The sequence below is a fragment of the Microtus oregoni genome, unplaced genomic scaffold, assembly GCF_018167655.1.
Source record: "Microtus oregoni isolate MIOR12 unplaced genomic scaffold, Mior012 000019F_ref0000042, whole genome shotgun sequence".
Lineage (NCBI taxonomy): Eukaryota > Metazoa > Chordata > Mammalia > Rodentia > Cricetidae > Microtus > Microtus oregoni.
This window is the reverse complement of record NW_024543078.1, coordinates 39,561,567-39,584,903: the sequence shown is the minus strand read 5'-3', so window position 1 is coordinate 39,584,903 and position 23,337 is coordinate 39,561,567. Positions and strand designations below refer to the sequence as shown.

Here is a 23,337-nt window from a genome sequence, read left to right as displayed (position 1 = left end):
CCAGCTGGACTGTGACTGAAAAAGCATGGGATAAAACCGGACTCTCTGAACATGGCGAACAATGAGGGCTGATGAGAAGCCAAGGACAATGGCACGGGGTTTTGATCCTACTTCATGTTCTGGCTTTGTGGGAGCCTAGCCAGTTTTGATGTTCACCTTCCTAGACATGGACGGAGGGGGGAGGACCTTGGACTTTCCACAGGGCAGGGAACCCTGACTGCTCTTTGGACTGGAGAGGGAGGGGGAGAGGAGTGAGGGGAGGGGAAGAAGAGAGGGAGGAGGGGGAGGGAAATGGGAGGCTGGGAGGAGGCAGAAACTTTTTTTTTCTCAATAAAAAAAATTAAAGATTTTCTAGAATTGAATGAAAATGAATATACATCATATCCAAATATATGGGACACAATAAAAGTAGTTGTAAGAAAAGTTCATGGCCCTAAGTTTTAAAAAAAAATGGTGTAATCTCATACTAGCAACTTAATAGCACACCTGAAAACTCTCGAACAGTGATTTTTCAACATTGAGGCCTTATACTACGATTCATAACAGTAGAAGGAGCAACAATATAATTTTTGTTGGGGGTCACACTACAACATGAGGAACTGTATTAAAGGGTCACAACATTAGGAAATTTAGAACCAGTGTTCTAGAGCAAAAAGAAGAAATCACACCCACAAGGAGTAGATGGAAAGAAGTAATAACCAAGCACTGAAATCAATAAAATAGATACAAAAGAAACAATACAAAGAGTCAATGAAACAAAGAGTTCTTTGAAAAAAATCAGTAAGACTGACAAACCCTTACCCAAATTAACTAAAAAGTGAGAGAGAGAGAATATCCAAATTAAGAAAATCAGAAAGGAAAAGGAGGACATAACAACAGACATAAAGGAGATCCAGAGAATCATAAGAACATACTTTAAAAACCTGTCCAATACAAAATTGGAAAAATCTAAAAGAAATGGATAATTTTCTCCATATATACCACTTACCAAAGTTATATCAAGATCAGATAAGCCATTTAAACAGATCTATAACCACACAGTGAAAAAAAAGCAGTCATTAAAAGTTTCTCAGGGGGCTGGAGAGATGGCTCAGAGGTTAAGAGCATTGTCTGCTCTTCCAAAAGTCCTGAGTTCAATTCCCAGCAACCACATTATGGCTCACAACCATCTGTAATGAGGTCTGGTGCCCTCTTCTGGCCTACAGGCGTACACACAGACAGAATATTGTATACATAATAAATAAATATATAAAAACAAAATAAAAGTTTCTCAGACAGGGGCTGGAGAGATGGCTCAGCGGTTAAGAGCACTCACAGCTTTCCCAGAAGATCCGGGTTCAATTCCCAGCATCCACATGGCAGCTCACAACTGTCTGTAATTCTAGTTGAAGGGGATCCAACACACTCACACAAACAAGTAACCCTCCTATATAAAAATGACAGACTGAGAGAGAAATCAGGGAAATGACACCTTTCACAATAGCTTCAAATAATATAAAATATCTTGGATAACTCTAACCAAGCAAATGAAAGACAATAAAACAACAAAAACTTCAAGTCTTTGAAGAAAAAATTGAAAGAGATAACAGAAGATGGAAAGATCGCCCATGTTCACGCATCGATAGGATTATCATAGTAAAAACGGTCATCCTATCAAAAGCAATCTATAGGTTCAGTGCAATTCCCATCAAAATTCCAATACAATTCTTCACAGACCTTGAAAGCACAATTCTCAATTTCATATGGAAATACAAAACCCCAGGATAGCTAAAACAATCCTGAACAATAAAAGAACTGCAGGAGGTCTATTAGCCAAGCATGGTGGTGTACACCTTTAATCCTATATATCGCCATGTCTGTCCCCCCAGAAGACTTGTTCTTTTAAAACTAAGTTTATACCTAATCATTGTTTTCAGTCTTGAAGAATGTGAACTGTTGTGTTTGTATATAAAGTATCACAGTGATAATTAGCTTTATTAAATGCTATTTCAGGGGATGGCAAGATGGCTCAACAGGTAAAGTGCTTGCCTTAAAACCTGACTTACCTGACTTACTTGAGTTGTCCTCTGGTTTCCATATGTGTTCTCTGTCATGCACATATGTACACACACATATATACACAATAATAAATATGATACAAATATTTTTTAAAATTAATGGTGTTTCAATATGGCATTCATTTTACGACTTAATGAGGTTTATACTATTTGAGTAAACGAAAAGCTATTTTTTTCCTCTGGATTCTAAAGCACTGGACCACCTGGCAGGAAGGATAAGGTCCACCAAAGTCATCTTTCACTTACACATGTAGCCAACAGTACCAACTCTTCCTCGAACCATCTCCCCTTCTGGAACTTCCAGAGCTAGACCAAGATCTGAAATTCGGATGTGTCCTGTGTGTGTTCAAACACAATGTACAGATCATGGGAAGAAGTAATAGCATTTTAGTAACAATAATAACTGGGAGGCAAAGTCCATCTAAAAAGCATTGATGAGAGCTAAAAATATAGCTCAACAGTAAAACACTTGCCTAGCACATTTAAGGCTCTAGATTCCATCCCCAGTGCTACAAAACACACACACCAAATATGTATAAAAAATAGCAATATCTAAAAGTTACATTTAACTTTACACATGTAGTAAGATTTCAGATAGCATACTGAGTTTCACTAACAGCAAGAAATTAGATTTATACTTTCATGAAGGCGCCCTTTAACAGTAGATAAGCACTAGATAAAAACAGAGGTACCATATTTATTGTTTCCTTATAACTACCAGTGGAAGTAATGAAATTAAGACCCTTTACTTAGAGCCCTCGACTATGCAAATATTTTATGTATAGGAGGGCATTAATGTTTGTTAAATTCCTATGAAAGTAACAAATTACAAAACACATTCTTTTAAGGATACCTGCCATTGGATTTAGACTCACCTTATTAGCACATCTAGTAAACTACTCCATGTCCTACAATATAACATGTCCTCTCCCTGCCTCTCTTTCAAAGCAACTTCAAATGCCAATTCTAGACGGCAGTGCAGCACATCACAAGCTTAGAGTCAGATGCTGCAGACACAACCTGGTACCTTTCCTCTTCACGGTACATAAGTTAGGTGACAAGCAGAAGGCAGTAGCAGAAGTAGAATAAAGCTATGTACTAATAATGCCCCATATTTGCCCTCGGGACTCAGTCACATTGAACTATTCTCTGTAGCAATCACTCTGGCTCTAGCTCTGGTCATCTTCTCCTTTTAGCCACCATAAATCAATAGACAGAAGCTCCTTCTCAATATTGATAACCTAGTTCGTGTAAACACAGCTAGCATCCTAGCAATAGGGTTCATTCTCAGATCCAGAGATATCAAGACCAGAAGCACCCATGCTGCTGACAAGGAGCTGACTGCTAGGGCCAGTCCACATCTACCACCACAGGGTCCCCATAACAGCAATCCCACAGTCCTGAGCTGGGACATGTGATATATGACAAGGGAACAGCACTGAGGGAAGCATGCCAAGTTTAGAGAGCTAAGGAATAAAGAAAAATAAATATGGATCAACAGAAAATAAAACAGGAGGGCAAATGCTCACTTTGGGTTTATTTACACCTACTTCAATACATTCATCATTAACAGCTGACATCTCTGCTTGTACTTAAATACAGGTGATGGCAATGCAACTGTTTGGTTTGTGTTGTTATTGCTGATTTTTAAACATCCCAAAGAGTTTCTTTTAGTTATTGTTTCCAGTCTGCATTAACTGGTTATGTCCATGTGTCTCTCTGACAGGCCTACCCTTAAGTATGTAAGAATCTCTTTACTTACCATGATCATCAAGGAGGATATTCTCTGGCTTTAGGTCTCTATAAAGAAAGAAACAAAAACTGTTATTTAGAAGTCAGCACTGTAGTTCCTGAGCAATGAGAAGAAACAGCCATAAATATCTCGATGGCAAAAAGAGGAAGCTAGAAGAGCAGAAAGTAAAACCACTCGATAAGCAATCCAAGCTGCTACAGACTTCAGACACAACTACAGGTAGCTCAAGAATTCTACAAATTTGCTAAGCATAGTGATATATGCCTATAAAAACCAGAAGAATTCATCTTAGCAAGCATAATACCTATATTAAATATAAAATGAACTTTGGATAGTCCTGCCAAGTTGAAGACATTCTAGTGATTCTGTATGGAGGCCCGGAGTAAGGAAATCAATTTGTCCTTAATGAATATTACTCATTCTGTCTTAATGTTAATTATTTTAAAATGCATTACATTTCATGAAAAATACTTTCAATGGCTTTATACTTATGACTCCACAGTTGAGGACAGACCATCTTCCCTAAGTACTCCTGTCAATTTGTGGACACATCATTAGCACACAGGAAGAGGATAATCTGAAGCCAGCAGTGTAAGACAATACCCTAGAAATAATGCCATAGCAGCAAGATGAGACAGAGGACCAACACAGGAAAATCCCAGAGATCCAAAGTGAGCACCTGCCAGCAGTATGCAGCTGGTCCCTGCAATCTTCTCAGGAGGCTCATAATGGATGTCACTGCTGTCAGGACAGAAGGGCCAGGGAAGGGAGCAGGTAGGGAAACCATGTGGCCTGGCAAGGGCTCCCAACAAGGCTGTTAGCCAGTGAGCACATATGAATTTATTCTCTAGGTACAAGAACAGTGAGCATTTTTGTTTTTCCCCACTATCCATCTGGTAATAATAATAATAATAAAAAGACAACCCTACTAAATATTATTAAAAAGTAACCTAGAGGTAGCATGGAATTTTCACAATCTCATTGATTTTTTTTATCCTTTCCAGTCACCTCCCATCTCACATGTCTCAGAGCACCCCACTCAAATTTCTCTGCTCAAATGTGACCTGCCATCACTATGGCTCTGGCTATGATGAAAATCTCAGGCCTACCCTGAATCCTGTTGACTCAGACGTACATTTCTGCCTGCTCCTTTGTGATCTACAGCTTCACTAAAGTGTTAGAAGCTAGCCTTCTAACTAGCCCAGCTATATGATCAACTGAAGACACTACTGTCAGCCAATAAACATCTTCTATGACAATCCCTACTTCCACCCCAATGCCCCTCCACAGACCAAAATAGTAATGGGCTAAACAGGAACTCTTCAAAACTGTGAAAGGATGCTTAAGTGTCACTATTCACAAGAGATGGCTTCCTTTAGGGTGTGGGAGTGGGAGGAGAAGGACTAAGAGGCAGGCAACTGATAATTTGACCACACCCCAGTGATCATACAGATAAAACAAATTGGCCTTTTTTTTCCCTCAGGGGAAGAGGTCACAAGGATGGGAAGGGGGTAATGAATAAGACAGGGATGAATGATGTGAAATCTCCTATTATAAAAAATGAAATAAAACTACCATTAATCTTTTAAAAAAAACCAAGAAACATTGTTGTGGAATATTTGTACACTGTACGAAGATGTATTGCTGTGATTGACATAATAAAGAGCTGAACAGCCAATAGCTAGGCAGGAGAGAATACATGACTTCTGGGCAGAGATAGAGAACTCCGGGAAGTAGAAAGATGGAGACACCAGTGAGACTTGGGCTAAGTGAGACATATGGTACAGAGGAAAGGTAACTGAGCCACGTGGCAAAACGTAAATTTAAACAATAGGTTAAGTTATAAAAGCTAGTTGGGAAAAAGACTAAGCTAAAGTCAAGCTCTCATAATTATTAAGAAGTCTCCATGTCATTGTTTTCAAGATGGCAGTCCTGATGAGAAAATACTACTACAAAACCTTTCTCTATAGTCTCTGCTTCAGTCCTGCCCTGACAGCTGTGATAGACTGTGACTTCAAAGTGTACACCAAATTCTTTCCTTCCCAAGATTACTGGCCAGAGTATTTTATCACAGTGACAGAAAATAAACTAGAACAATATTTACATTCTGAACACTCATCAAAAATCTGAAATCTAAATGCTTGAAACTCTGACATACTGCGGTCCGTGGTCTAAATAAGGAATACCCAACCCAAAGTAATAACATTAGCCATCTGTCACTGAATACCCATTGTATGTCATGACTGTGAACTGTATATACTCTGTCTCTAGCCATTTTCACAAAGATTCTCCAGGGTAAGTACAGACAAGGCAATAATATACTTAAGTATTGCAAAATTAAGTGGACACATACTAGGAGACAAGCTATGATATTGAATGTCTGTAGCTAAGTAAACACCAGGACACTGGACCACCAAATGGTGTTTTTCAAACTTTCCATCATAAGCTTTATTTTTCCAGGCTTCTGATGAAAGTTAATAGCTCTTTTCAAACCACCCCTGAGATTGGGGACAATATATTATAGCAAAGAGGACACTGAACACAACATCAGGAGCAAAGGGACAGCTCTGGAGAGAAAGGTATTCTCTCCTGGAGTTAGGGTGTGTGTGTGTGGGGGGATGGTCTCCAGGCAGGATGTAGCAATCCTGCTCCTTTCCTAAAAGACTCCTTACAGCTGAGGTCTGCTCTGTTCCCTTAAGGGAAGGTCCCAGCTGAGCTATCTGCTTCCATTTCTGCTGTGCTCAGCTCTGGCCCAAGAAATTACTACTTCTGTTTCACTCTGCTAAAGGGGAAGTCCCTGCAAAAAATGTAGCCATCTCCTCTGGCTCCAGATAAAAGTTGTTATATTTTTTCGGCTCAGCTCCCCTAAGGGAATGTCTAAGCAAGGATTTTTTTTTTTTTTTTTATGCTAAGCCCTCATAAGGGGACATCTCAGCAAAGGTTCTTTGGTTTTGTTTTTTTTTTTTTCTGTTCAGCCCCCATAAGGGAAAGTCTCAGCAAAAGGTTCTTCTTTTCTGTGCCAGAGAAAAAGATCTTCACCCAAAATTCTTTTAAGAAGGACGAGTCTAGGAAAGTAATTGCCCCTGCCAGGTGGTGAAGGACAGCCAGCAACTGTAGAGTTTTGGGCTCAGGGACTGGTTGGTTTAGTTGGTCAAGGGCAGAGTTGGCTCTGTTTTCAAGGTTAAACTATGTTTCTTTCAGTGGTCTTTTTAAGTTTTTGTTGTTGTTGTTTGTTTGTTTGTTTGTTTTGGCTCCAGGGCCAAAATATGTTTCTGCGGCTCTGGGTTCAGGGCTAAAGTGTTTCTTTCACTGGCTCCAGTTTCAGATGCAGGTTACTTCTTTCACTGGTTCTGGGTTCATGGTCAGAGTGCTAGATTTCATGCTCAGGGATTGGTTGGTTTCTTTGGCTGGCCCTTTTACCCTACAAAGGAGATATGATGTGCCCTTGTTAGTAATTAGACCATTCCAGACCTCTGAACAGGTTTATTGGATGCACTCTCCTGGATTTTTTTAGGTTGAATGGTGATGATCTAATCATAATCCTAAAACAGGAAGATAGACTATTTGGCATATCCATGAGTTAAAGACAAATAACCTTGTATTCATTTTTCACATCTAAAACTGTGGGATCCCTACTGGCTTGCATACAATATACATGTAATTGAAATTGAGAGTTAACATTCTGTGGAGTATTAACATTCATCATATACCACTCCAGCTCACTTTTCTCCTTCCATATTCCTATTCCTGTTAAAGAGTACTTTTCTATCTGAACTCAGTTTTCCAACCTGCTACTGAGTCTTGACTAATCATGAAATAACATAACTGAAGATAGTCTTCAGAGAGAATGCTTTGGACTAGCAAGGATCACCTGTCTATCACCTGTCACACCTCTTATTAGTCCACACTTGTTACCCTATTTGTCACCCCAGCATGGCCTTGTGTAAGGTTTTCTATTTTTCATTGATGCCTCAGGTGTATGTCATCAGCCTTTCCTGGGGAATGACACTAAACATGGGCAGATAAGGGCTACCAAAAGGGAAGGCTGATCTGCTGCACCCATGTTGTGAACAACATGCTGGGCATACTGGAGAATGACACTAAGGGAAGAACATGGGGCTGTACAAGCACTCTGGATTAACTGGACTTTAGTGTAACCTAGGAAGGTTTAGACCAAGATTAAAAGGATCTGTACTACAATCTCAAGACATCAAGGGAATAGATGCTGTTCTGAGATAAATAATAGTTAAGCATAGAGCAAGGCTACTGTTATCTCCAAGCAGGACCCAAATTAACCTTAACAAACCTTGGCTGCTATCTGCCATAGGGAATAGTGACACTACGGAAGAGAACTCTACATCTCAGAAAGCAGGCTCAGATCACAGGGAGTTTGGCCCTAGTAGCCCAAGCAGCACTGCATAGGTAGCCCCATCCAAAGAAGAAACAACTCACATGACACTTACAACTCAGCAAAATAATATGTCTGCCCAAACATCCAAATGTGAGCCACACACAGGTGTTGCACCCAATGATTTTAACAACTTTCTTCTTAAATACTTTTAGACACGATCCTCTTTCCAGTTCATTTGCTTCCTCTTCTGCAGATGTCAAAAGATCTTTGCTTTGCTTATGCTCACCACTGGAAAATTACTTTACTGTCCATATAACCAGACTTCTAGAAACCAACATTCAAAGGTTGGGGTAAGAGAGGAAAGTAAAGGCAAAGGCCCATTGCCATGAAGAATTTTTTTTTTTTTTTTTTTTGGTTTTTCGAGACAGGGTTTCTCTGTGGTTTTGGAGCCTGTCCTGGAACTAGCTCTTGTAGACCAGGCTGGTTTCGAACTCACAGAGATCCGCCTGCCTCTGCCTCCCAAGTGCTGGGATTAAAGGCGTGCGCCACCACCGCCCGGCTAAGAATTTTTTTTAACCTTCTTTGAAAATTGATTTTATTGAGCTCTACATTTTTCTCTGCTCCCCTCCCTGCCTCTCCCTTCCCCTTTAACCTTCTCCCATGGTCCCCATGGTCCCAATTTACTTAGATCTTGTCTTTTTCTACTTCCCATATAGAGTAGATCCATGTATGTCTCTCTTAGGGTCTTCTTTGTTGTCTTGGTTCTCTGGTGATATGGGAAGTCCTTCTGTATGAGTTGCTTTTATTGGTTAATGAATAAAAAATCAGCATTGGCCTGTGATAGGGCAGAGTAGAGCTAGGTGGGGAAAACTAAACTGAATGCTGGGAGAAAGAAGGCAGAGTCACAAGATGCCATGTAGTCACCAGAGGAGAAAGACGTGAGCTGTCAGCTGAAACTTTGCCAGTAGACCACAACCCTCATGATAAAATATAAAATAATGAAATGGGCTAAAAGAAGATGTAAGAGCTAACCAATAAGAAGCTGGAGCTAATAGGCCAGGCAGTGATTTAATTAATACAGTTTCTGTGTGGTTATTTTGGGGCTGAGCAGCCGAGAGCAAACAAGCAGTCTTTTACAATACTCTGGGATTGTAAATTGTAGGCTAGTTTGCTTTGCTTTATGTCTAAAGCCACTTATGAGTGAGTACATATGATATTTGTCTTTCTGAGTCTGGGTTATGATGGTTTTTTTTTTTAGCTCCATCCATTTGCCTGCAAATTTAAAGATATCATTTTTTTCTGCTGTGTAGTACTCCATTGTGTAAATATACCACATTTTCCCTATTCATTCTTTGATTGAGGGGATTTACAGTGTTTCCACGTTCTGGCTATGACAAACAATGCTGTTATAAACATAGTTGAGTACATGTCCTTGTGGTACGATTGAGCATCCTTTGGGTATATACCGAAAAGTGGTATTGTTAGGTCTTAAGAAAGGTTGTTCTGAGAAATCACCATACTGATATTCAAAGGGGTTGTACCAATTTGCACTCCCACCAGCAATGCAGGAGTTTTCTAAGTTGTCATCAGTGATTTTGATCTTGGCCATTCTTACAGGTGTAAAATGGAATCTCAGCGTTGTTTTGATTTGCATTTCTTTGATGACTAAGGATGTTGAACATTTCCTTAAGTGTCTTTCAGCCATTTTAGATTCCTCTGTTGAGAGTTCTCTGTTTAGGTTTGTACTCCATTTTTTTTTATTGGATTATTCGTTCTTTTGATGACCAATTTCTTGAGTTCTTTGTATATTTTGGAGATCATCCCTCTGTCTAATGTGGGGTTGGTAAAGATTTTTTTCCCATTCTGTAGGCTGCCGTTTTGTCTTGTTGACCATGTCTTTTGCTTTAGAGAAGCTTTTCAGTTTCAGGAGGTCCCATTTATTAATTGTTTCTCTCAGTGTCTGTGCTGCTGGAGTTATAGTTAGGAAGTGGTCTCATGTGCCAATGTGTCCAAGTGTACTTCCCACTTTCTCTTCTGTGAGGTTCGTTGTGGCTGGCTTTATGTTGAGGTCTTTGATCCATTTGGACTTGAGTTTTGTGCATGGTGATAGATATGGATCTATTTTAATTCTTCTACATGTTGATATCCAGTTATGCCAGCACCATTTGTTAAATATGCTTTCTTTTTTCCATTGTATAATTTTAACTTCTTTGTCAAAAATCAGGTGTTCATAGGAGTTCGTACAGCTAGTTCTGGAAGAGCCAAGGTTACACATAGAAACCTTCTAAATATTTATAAGAAACTACCCCTCCCCCAAAAAAGTAAAGACATGACAGCAGCCTGTAATCCCAGAACTCAAGAGGCAGAGACAGGATGCCTGTACCTTGCGCAAGATGTTAACTAGACTACCTGGAACTGATGGGTTCTGAATTCACCAAGACCCTGCTGCAATAAATAAAGAGTGATTAAGAAAGACAACCAAGCCGGGCGGTGGTGGCGCATGCCTTTAATCCCAGCACTCGGGAGGCAGAGGCAGGCGGATTTCTGTGAGTTCGAGACCAGCCTGGTCTACAAGAGCTAGTTCCAGGACAGGCTCCAAAACCACAGAGAAACCCTGTCTCGAAAAAGCAAAAAAAAAAAAAAAAAAAAAAAGAAAGACAACCAATGTCAGTTGTGTACCCATACACACACACACACACACACACACACACACACACTCACAAGCTTATATTCATGAACAATTGGGGAAGTGTGTGTGTGTGTGTGTGTGTGTGTGTGTGTGTGTGTTGGATTTAAGATCCTTTCAAATTTCAGATATTAGGGCTGGAGAGATGGCTCAGAGGTTAAGATCATTGTCTGCTCTTCCAAAGGTCCTGAGTTCAATTCCCAGCAACCACATGGTGGCTCACAACCATCTGTAATGGGGTCTGGTGCCCTCTTCTGGCCTGCAGACATACACATAGACAGAATATTGTATACATAATAAATAAATATTTTTAAAAAATTTCAGATATTAGGATTAGAGATGTTCAAATCATATTATACAAAAAACTATTTAGTAAGCAGTAGAAAGTCTGACTTAGAGGAATATGGTTCATAGCAGTTCTTTCTTTTTTTTTTCAAGACAGGATTTTTTCTGTGTAACAGGCCTGGCTGTACTGGAACTAGCTCTTGTAGACTAGGCTAGCCTCGAAATCACAGATATCCACTTGTCTCTGCTTCCTGAGTGATGGAATTAAAGGTGTGTGCCACCACTGCTGGCTAATCATAGCAGTTCTTATAAACATTTTTAAAAAGTGTTACTCTTTCCTTAGCCTTGCAAGTTTCAGAAAGAATAAAAAAAATCCAATCTATTTTTTAAACTACTTACTATAAATTCTAATATGTCTTTATTCAATGTCACTGCCTTGCTCCATCAGCAGAATATGAGCTGGTGGGGGTGGGGGAGTGGGGGGCATATCTCTTGCCTTATCTCCCAGAGTACGTTCTAACATGAAGTTCAGGGATACATAGAACCACAGTCATCTATACTGCCTAAAGACCTATTTGATCAAGTCACCACTGGAAAACTTGTAAGTCCAACTGTACTCTACCCTTGCTTTTCTCCTCCACACAAACTATTACCACCACCCTTTTCCTTTGCTCTTTTGGAGGCAGGGTCTCACAGTTTAGACCAGACTTGATTTTTCAATCCACAACTCATTCACAAGACAGAGATCCAATGAACAGCTAAACATATATTTCCTTAGTAACTTTATAATAGCATTTTCTCTGGATTGTTTAAAACTACAGCATTCCAAATCTCATGGTCTATATCATACTTAATAAAGGACAAGTAAAATATAACACTCCATTGAAACTACCAGTCAAGACTTTGGTTTTCTTCTGTTAGAGAAAGGGCCAGAGTCTCTTGGACACACATTCCTCCCTCATTACTCTCTGTGAATGAATGCCATCCTATTGGGAAGATAAAATGACAACGTATGCTGTGATAGTTAGCGTTCATTGTCAACTTAACAATATCAAGAAAGCCTTGGAAGTAATCCTCTGACTATATCTGCCAGAATTTATCTAGATTTCATTCATTGAAACGGGAAGACCTGCCCACTGTGGTGAGCACGACCCTCTGGCCTTTATAAAGTAGAGAAAACACAAGCAGCAAGCACGTAATCATTCCTCTTTTCTTCTGACTTGTTGTGGACTATTATTTTAACTATGTAAAGATGTGTATATTTATTTATGCTGCATCTGTTTAATGATGTAAAAATGTGTTGTTTTGCCTGACTAAGGCACTTGATTGCTAGTAAAAAGGTGACTGAAATAGCTCAGCACAGGAGGGACAGATGAGGCTGGCAGGTAGGGAGAATAAGTAGGAAGAGGAATATAGGCTTGAGAAAGAGAGGGAGACGCCCAGGAGCCTATCACCAGGCAGCCAGACACAGAGTAGGATATACAGAATGAAAGAAAGGTAAAAAGCTCCAAGGCAAAATGTAGATGCAGAGAAACAGGCTATGTTATAATAGCAACAGGGACAAGTATAAGGCTGGACATTCATAACTAATAGTAAGTATCTGTGTCATGATTTGGGAGCTGGTTGGTATCCCCCCCCCCCCCGAAAAAAAAAACCAACTACAGAGACTAACTCTATCAAATTTCAACTTCCCAGCTAAGAAGGATTGTAACATTCCAGAACTGTGAGGTAAAATAAACCTTTTCTCCCTCACATTGCTTTTGCCAGAGCATTTTATCACAATAATGGAGAAAGAAACTAAGACATCCCAACTGCTCTAAAATGCTACGTGTTCTGCAGGTGAATGTTTGTTGTTATAGTTTGTTCATCAGCAGCATGGTTTTGATATTCACAGCAGACTGCCTTCTGATTACAGAAATACCTGGAAATAAAAAAAACAAAGGGCATAGGTATCATTGGCTCATCTCTCTGAGGTCAAATTTGGTCTGGAAATCTGGTTGAGCAATTACTCCTTGGTCACCAACATTAACAGATGTGGTCTAAGTCCATGTGGCCAGCCATCTCTGTCTTACAGAAGTGAATCATAGTGGTTTTTTTTTTTAAAAAAAAAAAAGAAAGAAAGAAATATAATTAATTCAGTGTGAATTTGGCCTCAAGTCAGACAAACAGACAAAATAAGTCAGAATGAAGAAACTTGAAATTTGAGATAAACCCTCTTTCCATCTATTGGTTCTAAACAAAAGTTCCATGACTATTCAGTAGGAACTGAGAGAGCTTTCAAAACATGGTGTTAAGGTATATATTTGAAAATTCTTACTGCATTCCACGCTATCCTAAAGAATTAGTTAGCAAGAATTAAAAAATTAAACTCTCATGAGAAAATGGAGTTTAGCTATGTTACCAAATATGACAAATTAAAAAAATTCATAAAATCAACTGGTTCATAATTTTTGCACTCCAAAAGACACCATTAAGGAAGTAGAAAGCCAAACCAAAGGGAATTGGGAAATGGCTAAGTTTGTAAAATGCTTGTCTTACAATCAAGAGATCCTGAATTTGATCACCAGAACTCAAGTAGAAATCAGGATGTGGAGCTGGAGAGATGGCTCAGCAAATAAGAGCACTGGCTGTTCTTCCAGAGGACCTGGGTTCAATTCCCAGTACCTATATGGCAGCTTACAACTGTCTGTAACTCCAGTACAAACACGTAGTCAAAACACCAATGCACATAAAATAAACAAACAAATCTTAAAAAAAAAGAAAACAGTATGTGGATGTTTATAATCCCCACAATATCAAGATGGGAGACAGCCAGACAGATCCCTAACTAAAGCTTGGTGGCCGTCAGCCTAGTCTACTTGGAAACCCTGTCTCAAACAGAAGAAGGAAATAGTTGAGAAACAATACCTGAGATTATACTCTGGCTTCCACATACATCCCCACACACCTACACACATAAGGACAAGCATGCTGTGTGCACATACATACACATACACACAAACACACACATGTACACACACACAATGGAGATAAGGGAGGGAAGAAAGAAAAGGAAAAGAATGTGAACAATAAAGGTAGGGTAAAGAACTTGATTCCAGAATATTTAAAGACAAATTCAACTAAATAATAACACAACATATAGCCCAATTTTAAAATGTGTCAACTATTTAAGAATTGCCAGTAAAAATTTGAGGTTATAGCATGCACATATCCTTCAGTATAAATCCCAGTACCACCAACCACACAACCAAAAAAAAAAAAAAAAAGAAAAAGAAAGAAAGAAAGAAAAGAATAGCCAATGCTAGACTTTTTGTCACTGTAACAGATACTGAGAGAAACAGTTTAAAAAAAGGAAAAGGAAAGATTTCTTTTGGCTCAAAGACACTGGCTTCATTGCTTTCAGGACTTTGACGAGAAAGAACATCATGGTGAGTAGAGTATTATGACAGAGGAGTAGGCAGAAAGCAGAGAACTAAATAGGAAGAGTCCAGGGACAAGATATATCCTTCAACCTTTCAGAAGCATACCTGTAGTAACACACTGCATAACAGTAGGCAGCTGGAACGCTGGTAAGAGTGTGAGAGTGAAGAACTGAGTTAGATAACCATACTTATTTGCTTTGTAATTTTTTGTGTCAATTTTTAAATGAAAGTTGACTTTTTTATTAAAAATTTTTAATACAGTATTTTCTCATTTTACACAGCTATCCCCATTCCTACTTCCTCCCCTCCTACCACCCCAGCCTTTCCCTTACCCCACACCACTTCCATCCACTCCTCACAAAGGGTAAGGCTTCCCATGGGGAAATCAACAAAGTCGGACAATTCACTTCGAGGCAAGACCAAGGCACTCCCCCCTGTTATCTAGGCTGGGCAAGGTATCCCTCCAAAGAAAATGTGCTCCAAGACACAAGGACTAGGGATAAATTCTGGGTCCCATTGCCAGTGGCTCCACAGACTGACCAAGCCTCACAACTGCACATTACAATCAGCAGACCTAGTTTGGTCCTATACAGGTCCCCTGCTATCAGTCCAGAGTCAATGAGCTCTCACTAGCTCACTAGCTCAGATCAGCTGTGGATAGCAACATCATGGTCTTGACCCCTTTGCTCATATATTGCACCTCTCTCTCTTGGACTGGTCTCAGGTAGCTTGGTCAAGTGCTTCGCTGTAGATCTCTGTATCTGCTTCCATCAGTTGCTGGATGAAGGTTCTATGATGACAATTAAGGTAATCATCAAATTGATTAAAGGGGAAGACCAGTTTAGGCATCCTCTCTACTGCTGCTTAGAGTGTTAGCTGGGGTCATCCTGTGGATTCCTAGTAATTTCCTTAGTACCATGTTTCTCATTAGCCCTTTAATGGCTCCGTCAATCAAAATTATCTCTTTCTTTTCTCTCCCTCTCTGTCCTTCTCCTGTCTTGAGCATCCTGTTCCCTCATATTCTCCTCCTCCTTCCCTTTTCCCCCTCTCCATGTCTTTCCAGCTTCCCTCCCGCCGCAAAACTCTCAATGTTTTCAGGAGATCTTGTATGTTTCCCCTTCCCAGAGGTTCTATGTATATCTCTCTTAGGGTTCTCCTTGTTACCTAGTTTCTCTGGAATCTTGGACTATAGGCTGGTTTGCCTTTGCTTTATGTCTAATATCTACTTATGAGTGAGTACATACCATGTTTGTCTATCTGAATCTGGGTCACCTCACTCAGGATGTTTTTTTCCTAGTTCCATCCATTTGCATGCAAATTTCAAGATGTCACTGTTTTGTTTTTTTTTATACTACTGAGTAGTACTCCACATTTTCTTTATCCATTCTTCAGTTGAGGGTCACCAATGTCGTTTCCAGGTTCTGGCTATTATGAATAATGCTGCTATTAACACAGTTGAGCAAATTTCCTTGTGGTATGAGTGTGCATCCATTGGGTATATGCCCAAGAGTGGTATTGCTGGGTCTTGAGGTAGATTGAGTCCCAATTTTCTGAGAAACTGCCACACTGATTTCCAAAGTAGCTGTATAAGTTTGCACTCCATAAGCAATGGAGGAGTGTTCCCTTTACTCTGCATCCTCTACAGCATAAGCTATCATTGGTGCCTTTTATCTTAGCCATTCTGATTGGTGTACGATCACAGAGTATCACAGAGTCGTTTTGATTTGCATTTTCCTGATGGCTAATTTCTCTGATGTTGAGCAATTTAAGTGTCTTTTGGCCATTTGCAATTCTTCTGTTGAGAATTCTCTGTTTGGATTATTGGATTGGATTATTTAGTAATTTGATGTCTAATTTCTTGATTTCTTTATATATTTTGGAGATCAGTCCTCTGTCAGATGTGGGGTTAGTGAAGATTTTTTTTCCCATTCTGTAGGCTGCTGTTTTTGTCATAGTGACTGTGTCCTTTGCTTTATAGAAACTTCTCAGTTTCAGAGCTGATAAACACGTTCAGTAATGTGGCAGGATACAAAAATCAAGTAAAAAAGGAGGCCTCCTATATACAAATGATAAAGGGGCTGAGAAAGAAATCATAGAAACATCACCATTTACAATAGCCACAAATAACATATATTATCTTGGGGTAACACTAATCAAAGAAGTGAAAGACCTGTATGACAAGAACTTTAAGCCTTTGAAGAAAGATATTGAAGAAGATATCAGAAAATGCAAAGATCTCCCATGTTCTTGCATAGGTAGGATCAACACAGTAAAAATGGCAACCCCACCAAAAGCAATCTACAGATTCAATGCAATCCCCATCAAAATCCCAGCACAATTCTTGATAGACCTTGAAAGAATATACTCAAATTCTTATGGAAAAACAAAAACGCAGGATAGCCAAAACAATAAAGGAACTTCTGGAGGCATCACAAGCTCTATTACAGAATTACAGTAATGAAAACTGCTTTGTATTGGCAAAAAAAAAAAAACCAAAAAACCAAAAAACCGATAGGTGGACCAATGGAATAAAATCGAGAACCCTAATATTAATCCACACACCTATGAACACCTGATTTTTTGACAAAGAAGTTAAAATTATACAATGAAAAAAAGAAAACATCTTCAATAAATGGTACTGACATAACTGGATGTCAACATGTAGAAGAATGCAAATAGATCCATATCTATCACCATTCACAAAACTCAAGTCCAAATGAATTAACGACCTCAATATAAATCCAACCACACTGAACCTGATAGAAGAGAAAGTAGGAGATAGTCTTGAATGCCTGGGCACAGGAGACCACTTCCTAAATATAACACCAGTAGCACAGACACTGAGAGCAACAATTAATAAATGAGACCTTCTGAAAGTTTACTTCTTAAATCAAGAAATGTTTTTGCAGCTAGGTGGTGGTAGCACATGCCTTTAATCCCAACACTTGGGAGGCAAAGGAAAGTAAATCTCTGTCTCTGTGAGTGCAAGGCCAGCCTGGTCTACAGAGCAAGTTACAAGACAACCAGGGTTGCACAGAGAAACCCTGTCTCAAAAAAAAAAAAAAAAAAAAAAAAAAAAAAGAAGGAAGGAAGGAAACAGAATACATTTCTCTTCTATCAAAACTCTCCCAACACATATATTGACTTTGTTCACTTGTTTTTGTTTTTTGTCAAACATTTTAAATAAATAGTATGTTATGAGGCAGAGGTATCTGAGGTATTGAACCAACCACGACAGCTCAAAGATCACATAAGCAAGTTTTTATTGCCAGGATCCTGTTTTTCACTTGTGTGCTTGGGTAGCTCGTTGCTTGTACCTATGTATTACAACAGCCTCACTACCTGACAGCACTCCTGAACCATCCTGAACCAGGTACCTTTGGTGACTTCTTGTTTTGGAAACTCTATCTGAACAAGCAAAAGAGGGCTCTAGAAAGAGGAAAAAGAAAAAGATGGAATATTCCTGTAAAACGTGAGTGAAAAGGCTCTATGACACTATGTGTCCTCCTAATATCCTTACCTTTCATCTACATAAATAAGATAAAAATCAACAGACATAACATAGGACCTAGAAGGCCCTCAATTACTTCTGTCTGTTTACTTCCAAACACATGGGTTTCAGTAGAAGTCCTTCCATCCTGGTGAGGGTACCCTTTTCCTCCCACTACCCAGACTTATTAAAAGCAGGTCTGCTAAACAGATTCTCAGTAGTTGACCCCAGGCAAATGCATGGAAAGAACAAGGCTCCCCTTGGCAAGACTCAAGTATGCCACAATACCTCCTTGAAACAAAACATCCTGTCACTATGCCACCTCACTTAGGTTCTCAATTCTGGCTGCAAAGAATAAATTGAAGCCCTGCCATGTTACTCACACGGTTCATTTTTGCTGATTTTCAGAATGCTGAAAATTCAAATATTTTAACCCATATTGTCTCTCTAGTTCATGGTTTTAATAAAGTCCATGTCTAGTGGTGCTGAACACCTTTAATCCTAGCAGAGGTGGAGACAGGAAGATCTCTATGAATTTGAAGCCAGCCTGGTCTACATAGCAAGTTCCATGGCAATCAAGGTTACATAGTAAGATTCTATCTCAAATAAAACAAAACCTCATCTCTCTGGCACATGGCTTATAAGAACTACTAAGTGGCAATCTATGAAAACAGAAAAAAGACATTAAAAATAAACCAACACATTTTCCTTGAGGTATGCCAGTGTTTAAACAGAAGAGAGGGCCACTTTTAGAAGCTCAAAGTCATTTGTTCACAAAACACTCAGGGCACCACTGTGGATACAGAGGGAGGGAGACACAGACCAGTTCTCATGGAAAGCCCCAATCATACCTTCTCTGTGGTGCTACCTGAAATCCAAGTAGCCACTGGATTAAGAAAATGAAGACTCCTCCAGACAACCCAAGAATTCACCATGAGGTTGAAGGCAAGCAGGTAGATCTCAGCTGAAATCCCTTTTTACTCTAGGAGTAACCAGAATCAAATCAGTGTGACCTGAGTCTACCTCTAAATAACAGCAAAAAAGTTAAGCTCAATTAGGATGTAGCACCTTTGCCTCTAAAGAATCATGGTCAGAGAAGTAATCCCACCCTTTCTCAGTAACTGAAGGTAAGGCTATATCAGTGGTGTCTGGTCTGCGGGAGACAATAGAAAAAAACTGAAGGTCAATCATTGTAGCATGAACAAGATCAGGGACTCTTGAGAAACTCAGTCTGATGTGACCAACTCTACACTGAGAGTTGCCCCCCAGAGCACTATAGGGATGCTGGAGGGACAGCACTCATACTGCTAGGGAGAGGATATGGTGGTTTGAACAAGAATTACCCCTATAGATAGATTCATATATTTGAATGCTTAGTCACCAGAGAGTGGAACTTTTTGAAAGAAGGATTAGGAATTATGGCCTTGTTGGAGGAAGTATGTCACTGAGGGTGGGCTATGCAGTTTCAAAAGCCCACGTCAGATCTAGTCTCTAGATCAGACTGTAGCTCTCAGTTACTGTTCCAGCTCCAGTCTACAGAGCGCCATGCTCCCCACTATGATGATAATGGACTAAACCTCTGAAACTGTAAGCAAGCCCCCAGTTAGGTGCTTTTCTTTATAAGAATTACCTTGAGCATTATGTCTATTCACAGCAATAGAACAGTGACTACAACAGGGACATTACTGGAATAACTTGGGAAAAATAAGCATCTTATCGATGTGAAGAAGGCATCCACAGAAGGGCTTATTGCCAAGACTAGAGTTATAAAGACTTCTTAGATGTACTGGAAACCACAAATACACTTACATAACAAGGGTTGAGGAGACTGATGTGGGCCATCAGGAATCAAGGATGGAGAAGTTAGTAAGACGCTAAGTACTTAAGGGTCTGAACACCTGGTGAACAAGGGTCCCATACTAGAGGAAGATGAAATGGGGTCAGATCTACATTCAAACATGTCTTATCAGAATCTTCTGGAAAATGCACTGGGTCAACATAGGCAGTATGGAAATCTATTCAAGTCTCTGTCAGTTTGCTGACAAGAAAAAGACAAGGACTAAGCTGCTTACTATGGAAAATAGAGACTGATGGAGATAATCTAGAATAAAGTGATGACCAACTGAATGAAGATGAGAGGAAGAGATACATAGATCCCTCTGGAATTTTATAGTTTAAAAAAGGCACAAGACTAGGAATTCTCATTAGGAAGGTTGGAGAAATGGCTCAGTGGATAAATACACTTGCTGTGCATGAGTGATTGAGTTTGAGTACTCAGAACCCATGTAAAGTCAGGTGATGTAGCATCTATAATCCTGGTGAGATGAGAAGCCGAGACAAGAGAATCCCCAGAAACTCAGAGGCCAGCTATCACAGCAAGCCCCTATTTCAAACAAACTGAAAAGGTGAAAACTGAGACCCACAGATGTCCTTGGCCTTCAACAAATGTGCTTCTGCAAACATGCACACATGCACAAACATATACACAAAAACATTTTTTAAAAGGAAAGAAACTCTTCTTATGGACTGATTGGCAAGTAAATCTCTGGAAGAGAAAATAAAAGTCCCCAGGGAGAGTGATCAATATGAGATTCATTTTATAACAACTCCAGTATCTAAGAGAGATAAACTGTTTTCAAATTTTAAATATACTGATTGTACTAAGCTAATTCTAACTACAAAGCTTAATCTGGTTTTCTTAATGAATTCTAAGATGAAAAGAAAACCTTTTCTCCTGAGAAAGGGTTTTTCTGTGCAGACTCGGCTATCCTGGAACTCACTCTGTAGACCAAGCTGGCCTTGAATTCACAAAGATCCGCCTGCCTCTGCCTCCAGAGTGCTGTGATTAAGGGCATGTACCACCAACACCTGGCAGGAAAACATTTTTAATATACTTGATCATGTTTTCTTGGAATATTATGAATATTATGAGTTGTCAAATATCTCAGAATTCTATAAATAGGCTTTCTCATGCTTACACAAATAGCACTGGCTATCTGATCAGCTTAAGAAAAAAGGTTCTGCTTCAAAAGGACAATTTCTTAGAAGAGTAAAGATAAACTAAGAAGGAAACCAAGGTATACTTCTGACTGGCTGTGTCTTACAGTTTAAGCGACAACCTCAACCCCTCAGAATGCCACCCAAGGCCTCCCTGTTTTCCCTTTTCCATCCCATGACAGCCAGTATAAGCCAGAGGAAGCTCCCAGTGGAAGGTTTCAACACTCAGAGGCTCTGTCAGGTCACACCATTCTTACCTGTATACAATTCTTTCCCTCTGTAAATCTTCCAAGCCACAGCACAGCTCTGCAGCATAGAACACAGCTCTCGGCTCCTCAAAGCCAGGATTGCCCAGATTGTAAATGTGGTACTTCAAATCCCCTCCATTCATAATGGTTAGCACCAAACACAAGGCATCCTTGGTTTCATAAGTGTAGGCTAAACTAACCTAAAGACAACAGCATCATAAAAAAAAAAGATACACACATAAAAAATATGCTTGTTCAGTCTTAACTTATAGAATTTGTTAACAATAATCTGAATTATCTGTTAAGTTTGTAATAGGACACCCAAACACTATGTGCTTCAGAGAACTACACACCACACACCATGTCTCTGGGCCTTTACTTAGCAAATAGCTCAGTGCAACTCTGCATGGAAAGTGACTTCTTCACACTATGGTCTGATTGTGTGACACTAAGAACTTCTGGAGCACCTGCATTCAGCAGTTCTGGCAAGATCTTGTTCCACACTCCTCCAACATTTGGTGATGCTGATCTTTTTGGTCTGAGCCAGGGTGGTCAGGGTATAATGGCTGATGATTGTGTCATTTTGCTGTTTTGTGATGCTGAACCATATCCCAAATCCTTAATTTTGGAAGACTGGTTGCACTATGTAACCTAGGTGGGTCTCTGACGCATTATATAGCCAAGGCTAGCCTTGAACTGTAATTCTGGTTTTAATTTGCAGTGAATACTCCCCATACTTTTTCATTGATTCATTAGTCAGTCACAGCATTTTTGTGAAGTGCCTTTATGCTTTTTGTTTTGCTTTTTGAAGAAATGAGATTTGCCCAGGCTGGCATTGAGCTTCTAGGAGCAAGTGATCCTCCTGCCTCAGTTTTCTGACTAGTTAGGATTACAGGTGTACTTGGTCAAAAATAATATTTCTTTTCCTCTTTGTTGTCTTCCTATTGGTTGGACCTAGTGCCTCACATCTGCCAGGCTGGTACTCTCCCGCAGAGCTACATTCCCAGACCCTGATAAGTTTTTCTTCACCGTTCTATTGTCTTGTATGAGAGTTCAAACACAAATGTACACATGCACACATGAACTCACCCCCTGTTAGGGTTTGGGTTGTGATTATACTTAACTCATTTAATCGCTAGATCAACTGAGAAGAGCCAGCATCTTCACAACATTGAATTACCCAGTCTAGGATCATGGTCCCTCTCTGTTAAGGCATTCTTTAATTTCTTAAAATTGAATCTTACAGTTCTAAGCGTAGAAGTCCTACATATTTTGTAGGACTTTTGCCTAGACTGTGATGACTCTTGGTGCTATTATAAATGTTATTAATATGCTTTTCATTTACAGGCTGAGGAGATGGTTCAATGGATAAGAGTGCTGGCTGTGTTGACATGAGGACCTATGTTTTGACCCCAGTTTAAAAAGAAAAAAAAAAAAGCTGGGCATGGCTATGAATACCTGAAATCCCAGTCCTGGGGTAGAGGGGAGAAAGAAGGATTGATGAGGCTTGCTGGCCAGCTAGCCTAGCTGGAAAAAAACAAACAATAAACAAACCAGCAAATTCCAGGTTCAGTCAAAGACTCTGTCTCAAGAAAATAAGGTGAAGGGGGCTGGAGAGATGGCTCAGAGGTTAAGGGCACTGGCTGTACTTACAAAGGTCCCGAGTTCAATTCCCAGCAACTACATGGTGGCTCACAACCATCTGTAATAAGATCTGGTGTCCTCTTCTGGCCTGCAGGGACGTATGCAGGCAGACCACTGAATACTTAATAAATAAATAAATCTTTAAAAAAAAAAAAGAAAGAAAAGAAGGTGAAGGGTAACAGAGTAGGATACTTGACATCCTCCTCTGACCTCTGAGTGCACATAGGAGACAGGAGCTGGCAGTGCACACCTTTAATCCCAGCACTAGGAAGCCAGAGGCATGTGGATCTCCTTGAGTTCGAGGTCAGTCTTGTCTACAGAGTGAGTTCCAGAATAGGCTCTAAGGCTACACAGAGAACTCCTGTCTCAAAAATGCAAAGACAAAGAAAAAAAGAAAATATATA

At 39.7% G+C, this 23,337-nt stretch overlaps 1 protein-coding gene across 6 annotated transcripts in view; it reads right to left on the bottom strand.

Moving 5' to 3' along the window:
* Positions 1-23,337, bottom strand: part of LOC121459367 (G protein-coupled receptor kinase 4) — a 78,548-nt gene that overhangs the window by 14,930 nt on the left and 40,281 nt on the right. For 5 of the 6 annotated variants that reach the window (XM_041669039.1, XM_041669038.1, XM_041669037.1 and 2 more), the window contains 3 exons: positions 21,299-21,489; positions 3,820-3,857; positions 2,304-2,393 (listed from right to left, as the gene is read on the bottom strand). In XM_041669039.1, coding sequence (XP_041524973.1) covers positions 2,304-2,393; positions 3,820-3,857; positions 21,299-21,489 — 319 coding nt within the window. Of the gene's footprint in view, positions 1-2,303; positions 2,394-3,819; positions 3,858-21,298; positions 21,490-22,942; positions 22,995-23,337 lie in introns of those variants that run through there. The other variant, XM_041669041.1, reaches the window with a different exon arrangement.